The sequence below is a fragment of the Rhamphochromis longiceps genome, linkage group LG12 (genome assembly GCF_057381845.1).
Source record: "Rhamphochromis longiceps isolate RC_006_pf linkage group LG12, R_longiceps_female_GT1.1, whole genome shotgun sequence".
Taxonomy (NCBI): Eukaryota; Metazoa; Chordata; class Actinopteri; order Cichliformes; family Cichlidae; genus Rhamphochromis; species Rhamphochromis longiceps.
Genome location: NC_140568.1, coordinates 41,346,675 through 41,358,687, shown reverse-complemented (window position 1 = coordinate 41,358,687; position 12,013 = coordinate 41,346,675). Strand labels below are relative to the sequence as shown.

The following is a 12,013-nucleotide window of genomic DNA, read 5'->3' as shown; positions in this document are numbered from 1 at the left end:
CAAGCCAGAGTTTTTAATATCATGATGGTGGAAAGGAATCCAAATAGCGCTTTAGAGGACACAACCTGCAACAGCCAGTCCCTACAAACACATTAGCGCTGTGTCACTAAACGTCGTGTCTTTTGTTATAGACAAATGCAGGGTTGAGTTGCTTTAAAGCACTTCATCAGCACTTTAATTGCCACTCAGATATGCACAAGTGCACATTGCTGGAAAATTACGTTTGTCAATGGGGTAATTCGACTGTTCATCGAGAGCAGGAGAAATTAACCACCGCCTTAATAACTTTTACAGAGCTGGAAAATCCGCTGCCACAATATTACAGCAAACGCGCTGTTTAAACAAAATCTGAATGAACAAAAATCAGCTTAGTATTAAGAAGAATCATTATTAAAAAGGCAAATTTAAAAGAGAAAGATAAAAATGGGTTTATCTACAAGAAGTAAAAAAAACAAACTTACTTTCACATTGGTTCATATGTTAACTCATGAATGTTCAGCTGTAATCCAAAAAGTTCCAGGAATGGGCTCATAAAAAGAAAAAAAAATCTGACTTAAATTTGGCAGGTTCCAATGTGGCGGCTTATTTTTAGATCATTCATTTATGCCCTCTTGTACCTCTGTGACGAGTGCTGGATCAACTCCAGTGGGTCAAAGCAATGATCCTTCAATCAGATTTTCATTTTCTGGAAGTGGACAAAGTCACAGAGAAGCAAAGCTGGCAAGCAGACGCATGGTGAGTACAAACTGTGCTGGTGTGGCCAAAAAACTCCAGTGTTTTCAAAGCACTTTGTGTTGGCACGAGATTGCACGCTGGCAGGTACTAGTTCAGAGGCACCAGTTCAGAGCATTTCCTCAGAGTTTTCTCCATCAGATGGTACGGGACATTACAGCAAAACTCTGGGCTGGCGGTCTCCGAGTGGGAAATGAATTCTTGGTGCAAAGCAAAACAGCAAATGCTTCCAGTCTCGCTCATCGCCTGACGAGCTGCCTTTGTTCTTCCGCTGAAGACCGCTCGGTTGTATCTGGAGAGCCAGCTTTGATGACACTCCTCATAAAATTTGAGTCTGTTTGAAACAGAGTTGATGTTTGCTCTTTGTGTTAGTTTTGATCACAATGATCTAAAAATGAAATCTTCAAAAACTCCAGAAGATGACCGTGAACAAAAGAGCTTAAAAATGTAAGTTAGCTGAGGCTTTATGGTTTTATCACTGCATCCAATGATTTTATGGTCTTAAATAAACGCCGAAGCTAGTCTCTAACTTTCATCTCAGTCAAATTATGATCTTATATTCAAACACAATTTGCAGTTAACTATTGTGCATTACTTTTGGAGGGCACTGCATATGGTATCTACAGTTGTATAAATAATTAATATTTGATGAGCCGTTTCCAAGAAGTGCCAGAACCTCTCTGTGGCTCTTGGCCAGAATAATATGAAAGAAAGAAAAGACCAAAAAGCAATAGTTATAAGATGCAATAAAAATAACATTAGTAAAATATAAAACAATAATAAATTCATGATAAATCTAACCCAGCTATCCTGCTGCTCCAGAAACCAGAGGCATGCTGAACTCTCACATTACACACATACTTTCACCCACATGTACTCACAGTACTGCAAGTGTCTGACTGTGGTTTTATTGCAATAATTACACTTATGCATATGTGTTTTTGTCTCTTTTTGTCTTCTATTTAAGCATTTTTCAGATAAATTATGACCTTCAAGAAAGCCGGCTAGTTTAGCAGCTCTGTTCATGTTGTATCATATCTATAGTCTTCTTTATATTCCTTTTTTGTCTTTTCATAATGATGTAATGAATTACGCTTTCAGTTTTCTTATGCAGAAAGAAGTTTTAGGATCACAGCTCCAACTAGATCTTTATGCCATACTTGGCATGTTTAGAAGGGATGTATCGCCTGAAACTGCACCTGCCCCTGAAAAGCTACCAACTGTTCATCCACACAGAGATCAGGACGAGCGATATAATATTTAAACATGCAAAAATCCCTGAAAAGATATCCTTCATGCACATGTAGAGTTTAGATGTGGAAAATACAACAAAAGCCTGATAAAGTTTATAAAAACCCACCAGCACACCAATGAACCAATTTATCTAAGTGACTATGGGAAGTAGATTGATGTAGGAAACTTTATGTTTGGAAATATCACAAGAGCATAGAGAAACATATGGACTGGGTTAATAAATGAGCCCCTTCAGCCACTTTAAAGTTAAATTACAGCACACAACATAAGGTTTTTAATCAATATTCATTATATCGGAGTCTTGCTCTTTTCTCCTGTGTGACTTCGAGCTTCCAGCAATGAACTCTGTTTAATATAAAGCTACAGCCAGCCACGTGTATCAGCCTGAATCTAAGTGTCTGCTGCACCTCAGAAGTGAGAGGAAGAGGATTTCGATCATATGAGCAGTGATTCTTCGATACGGGTGAGTTGACGGTCAAAGTCACCTTTCATCCTTTTGATGCAGTCTCTGTCGTCTGACCCGATGTCCTCCCGGAGCCTCTTCTGACAGCCGCCTGCAGAGCGGAAACGACCGAGCACTTAAAACATCACACTGCCCACTCAGACGCACATGCCGTCTAAGCATGCTGTTTTTATTAATGCTGCCAGGACTGTATCTGAACAGAGGGCTCAAAAATGAATTTAAAAAAGGTAAAAACAGGGAAACGAATAAACTTGCAAAACAGAGAGCACAAACAAGTCTGCACGCACCTTCTAACAGCCTCGGTGAGGGCTTGCTGGCTGGCAGAGGATCCATATTCAAGACCTTGTAAAGCTGTCCAAAGGCCAGGAGGCGTAACGCATGCTGAAACACACACAGCCGACAGAATAAGGGCACATCACTGCGGTGGTAAAGCAACAGAAACCCTCCTGCACTCACAGGAGAGCAGGGCCATTTATTCTCAGATCAATGTGCTTTAATTATCGGGGAAACTTGAGCGAGCTGCTCGCCGTTTGTGTAAACCAACTAATTCTGGTGGGAGAAACTTCATGCATTATGGAGACGAGGCACAAACAAAGGAGGAAATGGGAAAAATATATTCCCAGACTTGCACTTCATCAAGAGAGCAAAACAAAGATGAAGATGAGGATGTCTTTATATTTCTCACTGCTGAGCCTACACTTTCTGCCCGGGGGCCAGATTTTGTTATTTTGTGTGGAGCAGCAGCGGTGGTGGTGGTAGTAGTTGTAGTAGTCTTGGTGTGGGTGTAGATGAGGAAGAGCGTTCCCACGGTCATTAGCTGGCTAATTAAGCTGCCAGTTTGTCAAAGCTTCTGCAGCACTGAGGGGCTGCTTATCTGAGGTCAGAAACCGTGTTTCTGTGGACACTCAGCTATTTATAGTGCTGACATGAGCTCAGGGCTCCACCGGCGGAGGCCCAGGACTCGTTTTAAATAACCCTCCATCAATCGGTGTAGCGGGAAGGAGTGTTACATGTCCGATTTACTGGAAAAAATGCTGACTTTCGTACAGTGGGTGGAGGGGGGCATCGAAACGCACCATAGTGGGATGTTTCAAGGTCTCACAAGTTGCATGGCTGAGTCTGACTTTTTCTTTCTTGGCACATGAACTGATTTTTCTCAGTGTCTGTGGCTGGTTTTATAGTTGGAAAGCAGGAAGGGAATTTCTCAGAGGGAAAGATGTAAATCTAACATCCATAAAGAAGAGTGTCTTAGATGGAAAATGGATCTCTAAATTCAGAACATCTGTGGTTTTGCAGCACTGATTCACCTCCAGGGAGGAACGAGTTTGGACGTCACTGATCTCTGAAAATACGGAAATATTCTCAACTTAACTTTAATCTTTCTTTTAGTGATTTAGTGTTTAAAAAAAAAAAAAAAAAAAATTTACTTCTTCTCTCATCCCAGACTCGATGAAACTGGAGATTTTCAGCAGCACCAGTTAAAACCTGGACAGCTGTGGCCCACAGGTGAGACATGGAGTCCTTTAATTGAAGCTTTCAAGGTTCATCCCCCAGGAGCAAACAGCATATTATGAATGGGAACTTCTTTACAGCTACGGTCAAAGAGCGAGAGTAATTTGGCTGAGCTAAAGGGGGTAATATAATATTAAGGTGTAAGCACAGTTAGGTTCATAAGTTTTTGGGCAATGACACAATTTTTGTAAATTAATGGACCTCACTGTGTATCATTGTGCAAAAGGGACATAACGGCTCACTAAATCCACAGTTTGTGTCTTCTTTTCCTTCAAAATAAGACATTCCGTTCCTTCAGAAGGCTCGACTGAAGGAATATTATACTAGTAGGTGTTCAAATGTAAAATATGCTCAAAGTCTGTTCTTGCAGAATGTTGTAAGCTTCATCATGCTTTCATCTTATTACACATGAGACATTTTGTCATATTTACTGAGTAATCTCAGATCAATTTCAGATAACCGGTTAACAAGAATGTGGTTATTATGTAGTAGTAACGCCTTTGTCACACAAAGCAAACAGTATTATAAAAACACACTGAAACCCACCCGAGGGGAAAAAGTCCTGCACTATGGGGCAGATGGCTAAAATACTAAAAAAAAATCGGTACCTTTATGTGAATAAAAACATATCAGTATGATATCTGCTGAGTAATTACTACCATTACTCAACATCCTCTCCTACCTCAGTGATTCCTTCACTGCACTGGTTGTCTTTAAACTTGCTCCATCTCAATCCTGGCAGAACTGAGGCGCTGGTGTTCAGCCCGACAGTTTCTCTGAAAAGGTCAGTCATTACATCGGCCCGCCTGCGAGCAATATCAGATCTTCTGCTAAGACGCCTGGTGTTATTTTTGACCAGCATTTGAACTTTGAATCTCACATCTCAAAGCACCTCCAGTTTCTTTCATCTAAAAAACATCACAAAAATCAAACCTCTACTGTCATCCAGTAATTCTGAACTTTTAGTACACACTTTGATTTTCTCCCGTCTCGATTACTGTGACTCACTTTTCACATGGATCTCTCTCTCTCTCTAGTCCTCCCGAGCTCGTCTTTCAGCTGTTCCAGAAACACTAGTCAGCGCTCACACGTCAGCCCATTCTTGCTTCTCTTCACCGGCTTCAAGTGAAATTCTGCATTTATTTTATTAACAACATAAAGACCTTGTCTTATAAAGCCATGCAGGACCAGGCTCCACACGACATCTCATTATTATGTAACTGCTTCCCCTCCCTGAGCCTATTTCTCCTGGAGGTTTCTTTCTGTTAAAAGGGAGTTTTTCCTTCCCACTGTTGCCGAGTGCTTGCTCACAGGGGAGTCATCTGATTGTTGGAGTTTTCCCTGTATTACTGTAGGATCTTTACCTTATGATATAAAACATCTTGAGGTGACTGTTGCTGTGCTTTGATGCGATATAAATAAAACGGAACTGAATTAAAAGGTTACCTATGCCTATACTATATATGCCTATGGTTACCAGAGCCTGAAATGTCCTTTAGCCACGAGCCTTCAACTACAAAGTGATACACAATGAGCAAACCAAAGCCTTAAGATCAATTAAGCTGTGAATTAGTCGACTCTTCCCCTACAGCAAGAAGGCTCAGATCCTCCAGCTGGCTGGCACCTTTCTGTGAGCAGTTTGCATGTTCTTCTTGTACCTGTGTGGGTTTTCTCCGGATACTCCACCTACCCTTCACAGTCCAAAGACGTGTGGTTAGGTTGGTGATTCTAAATTGCCCATAGGTGTGAATGTGAGTGTGAATGGTGATGTATCTGTGTGTTAGCCCTGTGACAGACAGCCAACCTGTCCAATGTGTACCCTGCCTCTCACTTACCAGCAGCTGAAATGGATGGGGAAAAAATAATGTCAAAAAACGTGACATACATTCTGAATTTTGTGGGTTGAAGAGCTTAGCATGCACACTGCAGGAAGAGGAAACCGTGATGTCATCATAGCAGGCGGATGGGTAACATGTTCACTGACCTGAGCGCTGTGTGTGATGGCGTCGGCCTGCTGGGCGCTGAGGTCAGACAGGACGTCCATGGGCTCCCTCTCACAGGGGTCATGAACTCCTGGACCCCCTTTGAAGGAAAAAAAAGAAGAAAAAACAGTCAGACATTCGAACTTTATTTCACTCAACAGGTAAACAAATTATTCTCCTCCTGCCTTAATGCTTTTTATGCCTCACGTAAAGCACTCAGTAAGACCTCAGTGCATGAAAGGTGCTTTACAAACAAGCTCACCTTACTTTAATGTGCACAGACTGAATAATAACTCATCAGTGACCGAGTGCATTCATGAAACAAACTGCCCTCAATGCTGAAGGAACTTCGGAGCCAAAATTTAAAAGTCCAGTGACATCATCACAAGGACGAACTCGCTCGAGCTGAAGTTTTCCCAGATGAAGCATTCAAACACGGCAGCGAACAGCGGTGGAAAAAATAAACGTGAGAACATATTTCTGTTTGTTGGAGGTAAATAGGAAACATTTCTTCATGTGGACTGCACGAAAATGAAAACAGAGTCTCCGGGGATAAATGTTCCCATGATTCAGGAAAATACTCCATCACCAATTTTAACTGAATGAAATCATGCTGCTGTGAACCCGCTGGGACTCTGTGCCCCAGTTTGGAAACCATGAACGCATCACAGTGCACTCCACAGCCTGCCATGAATCTTAGGACCATATATGTAAAGACATTACATTGCAGAAAAACCACCTATTGACGTCTTGCAGACACGTCACAGCTTACCACGTGACATTAATTCGTCGGCCATTTTGGACACATCAAGTGAGTGAAAAACCTGCTAAACATTATGCAGATGAGAAACTATGGCAATCATGAGTAAACAACAAGTGTTTCTCTCAGAGGAAGTAAAACACTTTCATGGTAAGCGTCTTGCTCGTTATGTGGAGAAATTGGGCAAAGGAGGAGCTGAGGATGGATGTTTATTTACTCCCTCTGAGTGTGTTTACTCATGTTGTGAAGTGCAACCCTGGCCCTCTTCCCAACTTCACGCCTCACGATTTTCATCATTTTGTTATCAACAACCCCTCAAATTATACTGGATGAGATCTGAAGCCCTATAAAAGTTTGGAGGCTTATCAGTATTTTGTGTCAAGATGAGTAAGAAGCCTCAGTCATGGGACTCTGCCTGGAACTGTATTCACAGGATCAAGTGGTCACTGCTCGGGTATCCAACGGATGTTTATGAAATTTCTGATATTGACATGGCTCTGCGTATTATCCCTAACATTCTCAACAAGTCAGTGTAGATCATTTGTGATTGATGAGAGTGATACTGAGGCGAATTGTTGAGAATATCCATAATTTTCCATCAGTTAGCTTCTGTTCACTGCTACTGAACCCTTTTTTGGAGTGGATCTAACGTGGGTAGACGTGAACTTAGCATGTGCTGTGAGAATGTAATCAAACTGTTTATCACAGGAAAAGTAAGAGTTTTAGGACGTTAGCATAACATTAAAAATAGCTTGCATAAACATAGCTTATAGCATTATGTTTTTTAGCCGGCTCTTGTCAGCTGTCTGGAGACAGGAGGGTCACATGTCTGATCTGCTGACGATGACCAACTTCAGAACCGGACTTCAGTTTAGGACTGAGGCTGGTAGATGGATGGCAGAAACACCTTATAACTGATACTATGACTGATACGGCTGTATCAGAGTTTTTTAGCCCCCATATTCTTTTATCCAAATCAACAGGAAAGCGATAAAAAAAAAAAAAAAAAGATTTTCTTTCTTTTCTTGATGAATGCAACAGTGCAGCAGAATATAGGCCAAAAAACATGGCAGCAATAATTTCTATGTAAACAAAGTACGCGTTATTGCAGGGGTGGGCAACTCCAGGCCTCGAGGGCCGGTGTCCCTGCAGGTTTTAGATGTGTCCTTGAACCAACACAGCTGATTTAAATGGCTAGATTAGCTCCTGCAGTTCTCCAGAGGCCCTGTAACGAACTAATCATGTGATTCAGATGTGTTGACCCAAGGTGAGATCTAAAACTTGCAGGACACCGGCCCTCGGGGCCTGGAATTGCCCACCCCTGCGTTATTGGATATCGCTAACAGTTATCACATCCAGTATGGCAAACACCTCTTGAAGTGATTTTCCATGATGTCATATGCAAAAACTCAAAGTCCTAAAACCGTCTGAGGAGTTTTGATGCTGTGTTCATCTTTATCGTTTTTTGTCCTCATCCTTTCCTGATGTCTTCTGCTTTTCTTTCTTCATGTCTGTTTCCTGTCTTATTTGGCTGTTTTGTGTTGCTGGTTTTCCTGCCCATCTCTGTGGTAGTTGGCCATTGTATCTACCTGTTATGCTTATCCACTTTCACTGTGTCCTCTTTGGGTTTCTTCTTGACTTTTTTGGGGGACCTTTTACCCAAGTATTGCTTTATTGTATCTTGCTGCTAACCCTTTCCATCACTGGGCCTCATTCACAAACAAATGCACAATTTGAATACAAATCTGTGTCTCTTCAGTTAAACACAGAGAAAACAAAGGCAATTATTTCTTATTTTAGTGGCAAGGAAGACACATTAATGGTGACTGGATTGAGGTTGTAAATGAAAATAAATGCTTGGGGACAGCAATCGATGAAAAACTGTGTCATTCAAACAAGTGTCATTTACAAAGACGCACTGCAGCGATTGAATTCCATGCGGAAGCTGCGACTCTTAGGAAGCAACCACACACACTTGATCTTTTATATTGTTGTTTTGGAGAGAGTATTCAAACTTTCCACTTTATTGCCTCGTATCTTTATTTCCCTGACGTTAACGAGAACAAATTCAATAAGATTGTAAATATGTCTGGTGAGATTGCAAGTCAACATGTATTGTGACACATCTTTGAGTTGAGTGATGGAAAAAGGGTGAGTGATCCTCAGTGATGTGCCACGCACTCTCGAGGAAAACGAGTTCCAAGTGTCTTCTATGCCTTACAGTATTGTAAAAATCCAGGGCACGGGAGCTGTTTCACTTGGACTATGTGATGCATTAATTCTTGGTGAACATCAAATGTTACCTGAAATGGCTTAAACATTTATGACCTTACTGGATACCACTCATGTCTCAGGTAAAATCTCTCTTGTGTTTTTTTTCTTTTAAATGATTACAGTGAGTTTTTCCTTCCCACTGTCGCCACGTGCTTAGGGCATCACGTCATCTTTGGGGTTTCTTTCTAATATTGTAGGGTCTTAGCATTACAATATAAAGTGCATCAAGGTGACAGTTGACAACTATACAAATGAAATCGAATGCAGCTGAATTGTTTGTAAGATTTTATTTTTTTATGTAATGTTATGTTACTCTGAATGAAAATCAGTTTCTGTACACGTTGGCTTCTTAGTTTATTTGCTTTTTTTTCTGATTTCTGTTCTGATAGTTTACAGTTTACACCTGTTATCAGGTGTGTAAGCACTGCAGAGTAACAGTGCATGCTCAGGTTTAAATGAATGAACTAAATATAAGCAAAACTGGGATTATATTTTATCCTAAGTCTATATATTACAGATATTTGCCGCAGTTCTTCAACTCATAGTGCATACCTCTCAGTGAATTCTGTATTTGTTGAGTTGCCTCTAAATTTCTCTCAGGTATTCATCAGATTTTATATGACTTCATGAATATTAAGATATTCCTGGATGAGCTGTGGCTTCTGAATTGCAGCAGAGAGAAAAGAGTGAAAGTGTAAATGATTGCTGACCTGGGAGAAGAATCCCTGAGGCGATGCACTCGATGACGCGGCGCAGGGCTTCACCTGGACCCAGCGGCCGGTTACAGGTGGCTATGGCCTTTTCGCAGATCAGCTCCAAAGGCTGCAGAGGACGAACAAACACAAAATACTCAGCAAAGGATGAACTATATCAGTCACAGTCCTGATTCTGTTACTGGGGCAGTTTATTACACGTCACACATACCAAGCACTTTTAAAGGACAAACTTAAAATAAAGCTTGCAGTTTGCATCTTCCATGTATCTACGCCAAACATTATTCTGATTCTGGAGCCGTCACCTACCCAGCCCTTGAGAGGCTGCCACACAGGCAGCCGGTTGCACATGTCTCTGAGGATCCTCAAAACGATGACGCAGGACTTGAGGTCTGTGACTCTGGCCTAGGGAGGGAAAAACGGGCAAAAGTCACCAACAGCACGAGAAGCATTTTAAATAGGCAAGTGCTTGCAGGCTCAGCAGCGCCAGCTCTAAAAAGTGAAACTTTTAGACTCTGAAAGATGAAAATTGTGCAGCGTTATGAGAGGCATTTTCATGAGTTCTGAAATTTCAATATGCTGCTAATACATCTCTAAGAGACTGAGTGCGAGATTTAACGTGACAATGTGAAAATATCAGACGTATTACATTCAGGGGAGCTCAGCTGTGGAATAAATACTGCAGCAGCTGCCTCTGTCACAACCTCTAAATTCAGGCTTAGAGTACCTCGGCTGAATCTGAATTTTTCTATCCTGTCGCCTCATTCCTGCTGACTTTAAGCTTTAAGTTAACTGTGGTTTATTGTGTTTTTGCCTAATTAATGACTGCAATTTCACATGCTGACTTTGTCTTGAGGGAGAGTTTGGGTTGAGAGCACAGCTCTTTATGACTCTGCACACTCCCAAAAATCAAACTCCTTATCTGATTAAAATTTGGGCAGCTCCCACCTCAAGACTGCATTCCTCTCATGCACTGCTGGACCACTCCCAGCATGGTTGCCATGTTTAGATTTCTCCCTGGTAGTCCAGTTCTGACTTCTTGCACTTGGAAGAAATGCGCAAGACAAACTTAATCTGTTCACAAATTGTATATATGTTATATAAATATGTACTTTTTACATCTTTTTCCTTAATCGTTCAATTGTATGACAAAAACGGATGCATTAGGTGCTTCTTTAGAGAGCCACAAACACCCTACAAGCTCTGCAATCTCTCTATTCTGTCTATTTATGCAACACTGCATGTACCACAGCTAACTGCTGGGCTCTGTGGTACAGACACAAAGCAAAGTGGAACAAGAGAAAAGAGAAAAGGCACAAAAGAAGAAAAAGAAAAATGAAAAACTCCACCAAAATCTTAAAAAAAAAAAAAAAAAAAAAAAAAAAAAAAAAATCCTGACCAGACCAATGAATGGGACATTTCTCCAAAGAAATAAATGAACAGCCAACACTGAGATAACACAAGTGAAGCCGAAATGTAGTTTTCAAAATGTGATTAACTAGAATGCCTGCATAAATATTCATATCGAGAATAATTTCATTTTGGTGGATAGCTGGTTTGTTACAAGTTTGTGTGTGGTTCATTTTCCTCATAATCATCATTCTTAGATGATTAAATTGATAAAATTTGAATTACAGGGAAACTAGAGAGATGAAAAAAATAAAAAAATGACACATCGATTTCTTTTTACTTTTCCCTCTACTGAGGCAGACATCTCAGCATCGTTTGCCACCCAGAGCTGCTAAATCCATCTGGATTTAATGAAGTCTGGTAGAGAGGTGGGAATGTGGACAAAGGAAGATGCTGATGTATTATGGAGTGGATAGAACAGTGCATTTAGACCAAAGCGTTGCCCCAGGCTGCTGTTTTTGGACCACTTAGGAACCCAGAAATGACTCTCCTCCTACACAGAGTGGAGCAGTCACTAGGGAGAGTAACGAGAGTAACGAGAGAGGGACCAAACTGTAGCCAAAGTATGATGCGAACCGCTCTGTCCAACGACCTGAAACTTTGTGCTCTGTGCACGCTGTACAAACACAGATCAGATAAAAAGACAAGCAAACAGAGAGTGTTATTTGTCACTTTTTAAATACGATAATTCTCCACACAGTCCCTCAGAGTAGAAAAAAAAGTGTCTAAACTCAGGACAGATGATTCACTCAACACCTTTACATTTAATAAAATAGCAAACCTGTTGCTAAATTCTTTCAAGTTTAAAAGAAACCACTTGAAGAATATAAAGAGAAAAGTAACTGAACTACCCAAAGAAGACTGTGGTTGAGGCTATTACATCTAGACTTTAATAGAAAGCAAATTAAGCCTG

The 12,013-nt window shown here is 40.9% G+C and overlaps 1 protein-coding gene across 1 annotated transcript in view; it reads right to left on the bottom strand.

Moving 5' to 3' along the window:
* LOC146657999 (spermatid perinuclear RNA-binding protein-like) overlaps window positions 1-12,013 on the bottom strand; it is a 102,681-nt gene that overhangs the window by 13,645 nt on the left and 77,023 nt on the right. Inside the window, exons 7-11 of the mRNA XM_085426391.1 lie at window positions 10,000-10,095; window positions 9,688-9,799; window positions 5,946-6,043; window positions 2,737-2,830; window positions 2,472-2,540 (exon numbers count right to left, since the gene is read on the bottom strand). Of these exons, the coding sequence (XP_085282517.1) occupies window positions 2,472-2,540; window positions 2,737-2,830; window positions 5,946-6,043; window positions 9,688-9,799; window positions 10,000-10,095 (469 nt within the window). The remainder of the gene's footprint in view (window positions 1-2,471; window positions 2,541-2,736; window positions 2,831-5,945; window positions 6,044-9,687; window positions 9,800-9,999; window positions 10,096-12,013) is intronic.